Source organism: Rhincodon typus, chromosome 5 (genome assembly GCF_021869965.1).
Source record: "Rhincodon typus isolate 14 chromosome 5, sRhiTyp1.1, whole genome shotgun sequence".
NCBI classification, from domain to species: Eukaryota; Metazoa; Chordata; class Chondrichthyes; order Orectolobiformes; family Rhincodontidae; genus Rhincodon; species Rhincodon typus.
Window position 1 is genome coordinate 21,915,012 of NC_063336.1, and position 3,903 is coordinate 21,918,914.

At 51.1% G+C, this 3,903-nt stretch overlaps 1 protein-coding gene across 1 annotated transcript in view; it reads left to right on the forward strand.

Annotated features, from left to right (window-relative positions):
- The window catches only part of LOC109925896 (cyclin-dependent kinases regulatory subunit 1), a 5,357-nt gene extending 3,119 nt beyond the window's left edge, over positions 1-2,238 (forward strand). Inside the window, exon 3 of the mRNA XM_020525797.2 lies at positions 241-2,238. Coding sequence (XP_020381386.1) covers positions 241-299 — 59 coding nt within the window. The 3' untranslated portion in view covers positions 300-2,238. The remainder of the gene's footprint in view (positions 1-240) is intronic.
- The last annotated feature ends 1,665 nt before the right edge of the window (positions 2,239-3,903 follow it).

A 3,903-nucleotide genomic window follows, 5' to 3' on the forward strand; every position in this document is an offset into this window, starting at 1 on the left:
GTACCCCCTCCACCCCCTCCCTATCTCTGTCACCTCCTCCGTACCCCTCCACCCCCTTCCTCTCTGCCTCTCTCTCTCTCTCGCCCCTTTAAGGCACTCCCAGAACCAGTAATCTTTAGCCCATCCCTAACATCCCCTCATGTGCCTCTGTGTCAATAGTCTGTGGTGTCACGCCCACCTCCCGCTGCCCGTGGTGTCGCGCTGCCTCAAATGCTGACACACCGCGTCTTTCTCCCTCAGAGCCTCACATCCTGCTGTTCAGGAGACCATTGCCGAAGAAAGAGCTGGAAGGGTTGTGATGTCCCGGACGTTCCGCTGTGCCCCCACCTTTCCCTTCCCCCCCCACCCCTCCAACCTCCACCCTGGACCACCCAGAGCACTCTGACAAAGCCGCTCTGCACAACAGCCCACCCTTCACCTCTGCTTCTAATGGCTCGGGCTCACTTGCGGGCTGAGACTGGCGGAGTGTTTCTGGGGTGGGGGCGGGGACACCAGGAAGACGGACGCTGCTTGATCTCTCGAACTGCTCTTTGCATTTCTTGTCGTGGGATTCCTTCTCGCGATCGAAGACCGTTGGCAAGACAGCCAGGCCTAACCTGCTTCTTCGACGCTATGGAGCGCGGTTGGCATGGATTCTCCTTTCATCCCCCCAAAACAAGGCTTGAGCCAAGGTGGGAGCGTTTCCCGAAGGGCGGCTCGCTTCAGAATTGGTATCAACCAGCCGGAGGAGGGAGCGGGTTCGGAAGACGTGTCAGGGAGGAATTTGCACAGCGCCAGGGCCTGGGGTGTGCTAGAGCAGCGGTGGCCTTGTGATAGGCTGTCAATAGAGGGGCCGAGCTGCTTCCACCTTCAGCCGCGCCCTGCCCCGACCTGACTTTTAACCTTGTGATACTCTGCACGCCATGTCAGCCTGATCTCCCTCTGCTGTCTGTCCATGCGAATCGCCAAAATTCCTGCTCAATGTTGGGCAGCGGGGAGACCAATCAGGACTCGACTCCACTTACATGTGACCATTCGGTCTCTCAAGCCTTGACCTGCCCTTTAATCCCCAGTTGGCTCTGGAATCTTTAGTTTTCCTAACAGTGTCCTCCCCTCCTTGAGGTTGGTGGGTTGGGAATCTGCTGTGATGCAAGATCTGAATTGTAGAAACCCCTACAGCAGGCCATTCAGCCCATCAAGTACATGCCAACCCTCTGAAGACCATCCCCATCCCCATCCCCATCCCTGTAATGCTGCATTTCCCATCAATGACCCAACTAGCTTGTCCATCCCCAGGCACTACGGGACAATTTAGCACGGCCAATCCACCCTAACCCGCACATCCCTGGGCACTACGGATCAATTTAGCACGGCCAATCCGCCCTAACCTGCACAACCCTGGGCACTACGGGGCAGTTTAGCACGGGCAATCCGCCCTAACCTGCCCAGTTTTGGACTGTGGGAGGAAACCAGACCACCTAAAGGAAACCCCCACAGACACAGGTTGGTGGTGGGGAGCAGGAATGCAAACGTTCAAACTCTATACAGACCCCGAGGCTGGAATTGAACTCGGGTCCCTGGCGCTATAAGGCAGCAGCGTTAACCACTGAGCCACCATATTTAGTAGTTTTAGTTGAGAGAGAATCTGTCTGCCACTTTACTTCAAAGATCTGCCGTCTCCATTCAATCTTGCCAGTCAACTGCACAATTGGTTCTCAAAGCCAATGTGTCTGTCTTTTTTCCCTTCTGTATGTGTGGAGAGGGGGAAGGGGAAGGGGGGGACAGTAATTACTGACTGCTGTAAAATGCACCTGGACTTTAATTTGACCTTATTGCTGCTGCTCATTTTTGTGAGACACTCTCTGTACCTGTAGGAGCAGAAAGTAGGCCATTTGGCCCATCGAGTCTGCTCTGCCATTCAATGAGATCAACTTCGCTTTCCTGCCTGTTCCACCCACGACCCCTCGATTTCCCCTTCCAGGTGGAATCCTTGACCACGTCATGTGGCTGTAGGTCTCACTGTGGCCCCCCCACAAGTGTGGCCCAACTTTTTATTGAACCCTGTCAGGGTTAAGACCACACCCTGCTCCTGGGGCAACCCCCAGTCAATTCACTGACAGGACTCCATAGATCCTGGGCCCTGGAATGTAGTGTACCCCTACACCTACAGCTCATGCATTGTAATCTCCTGTTTTCATAGCTTTTGGTACATGTTTATTGTGATCTGTCTTTGTATTTTTAATAAATCTTTAATGACCATTCTTTAGTTTTGGAGCATTATTGTACATGTGTACACGTCAGACGGAATCTTGTCAGCAATGAATCTCTCTTGCATGGCATTTAATGGCATATTTTACAGACTTCGGTGAGTTTAAGGTCTGTCAGATTATGCTGGGTTCCTGATCCAGTTCAACGGAGACATTGAGCAAAGCCATTGAAGGGCACCACCCTACCTCAGCGCAGTCACTAGGTTCCAGGTCCAAGCAATGTTTCAGGGCTTAAGGTACGCAGTCCAGGCTGAGTCTTGAGTACACTGAGGCTCAGTGCTGAGGGTGCGCCGCACTGTCGGAGGCTCAGTGCTGAGGGAGCGCCGCACTGTCGGAGGCTCAGCGCTGAAGGAGCGCAGAACTATCAGCATGTTTCACATAGTTCAGGTACTCCTGAAGCCTTCCTGATGGCCTGTGCTACTTGTTTTAGCTGTCTGAATATTATGATATCTGACCACAGTGTTGTAGTAATGCAGAATCAGATTTTTGATTTGATTTATTGTAGTCACGTGTACCTAAATGCAATGAAAAATTTTGTTTGCAAGCAGTACAGGCAGGTCATAGCAAACAAGGACGTACAGATCATAGGGTGCTTAGACAAAGTGAGGCATACAAGGTTACACTGCACAGGAGGTGCACAAAGCCAGATCAACATTATTTGAAATTGGAGAGGTCCATTCACCAGGAAGAAGCTGTTCTTGAACCTGTTGGTGCATGTGTTCAAACTTCTGTCTGATGGAAAAGGTTGGAAGAGAGTATTACGGGGGTGGGAGGGGTCTTTGATGATGCAGGCAGCCTTCCTGTGGCAACGGGAAGTGTAGATGGAGTCAATGGATGGAAGGTTGGCTTGTGTGATGGTCTGGGCTGTGCACACAACTCTCTGTAGTTTCTTATGGTCCTGGCCAGAGCAGTTACTCTACCAGGCCATTATCCTCCCGGACAGTATGCTTTCTATGGCACATCTGTCGAAACTGGTGAGGGACCTTATTGGACATGCCCAGATTTCCTGAGCCACCTGAGGAAGAAGAGGCGTTGTTGTGCCTTCTTGACTGTCACATCTACGTGGGAAGTCTAGGGGATAGGTAGTCGGTTATCATCACTCGGAGGAACTTGATGCTCTTCACCCGCTCAACCTCAGTTCTGTTGATGTGCATATTCTCCTCCTTTCTTTCTGAAGTTGATGATCAGTTCTTAGTTTTGCCAACGTTACGGGTAACTTTTTGACACTGAGGGTGGTGCGCGTATGGAACGAACTGCCAGAGGAAGTGGTGGAAGCTGGTACAATTACAACATTTAAAAGACATCTCTATGGGTATATGAACATAGAACATAGAGCATTACAGCGCAGTACAGGCCCTTCGGCCCTCGATGTTGCGCCGACCTGTGAAACCAATCTGAAGCCCATCTAACCTAAACTATTCCATTATCATCCATATGTTTATCCAATGACCATTTAAATGCCCTTAAAGTGGGCGAGTCTACTATTTTTGCAGGCAGGGCATTCCACGCCCTTACTACTCTCTGAGTAAAGAACCTACGTCTGACATCTGTCCTATATCTATCACCCCTCAACTTAAAGCTATGTCCCCTCGTGCTAGCCATCACCATCCGAGGAAAAAGGCTCCCACTGTCCACCCTATCTAATCCTCTGATCATC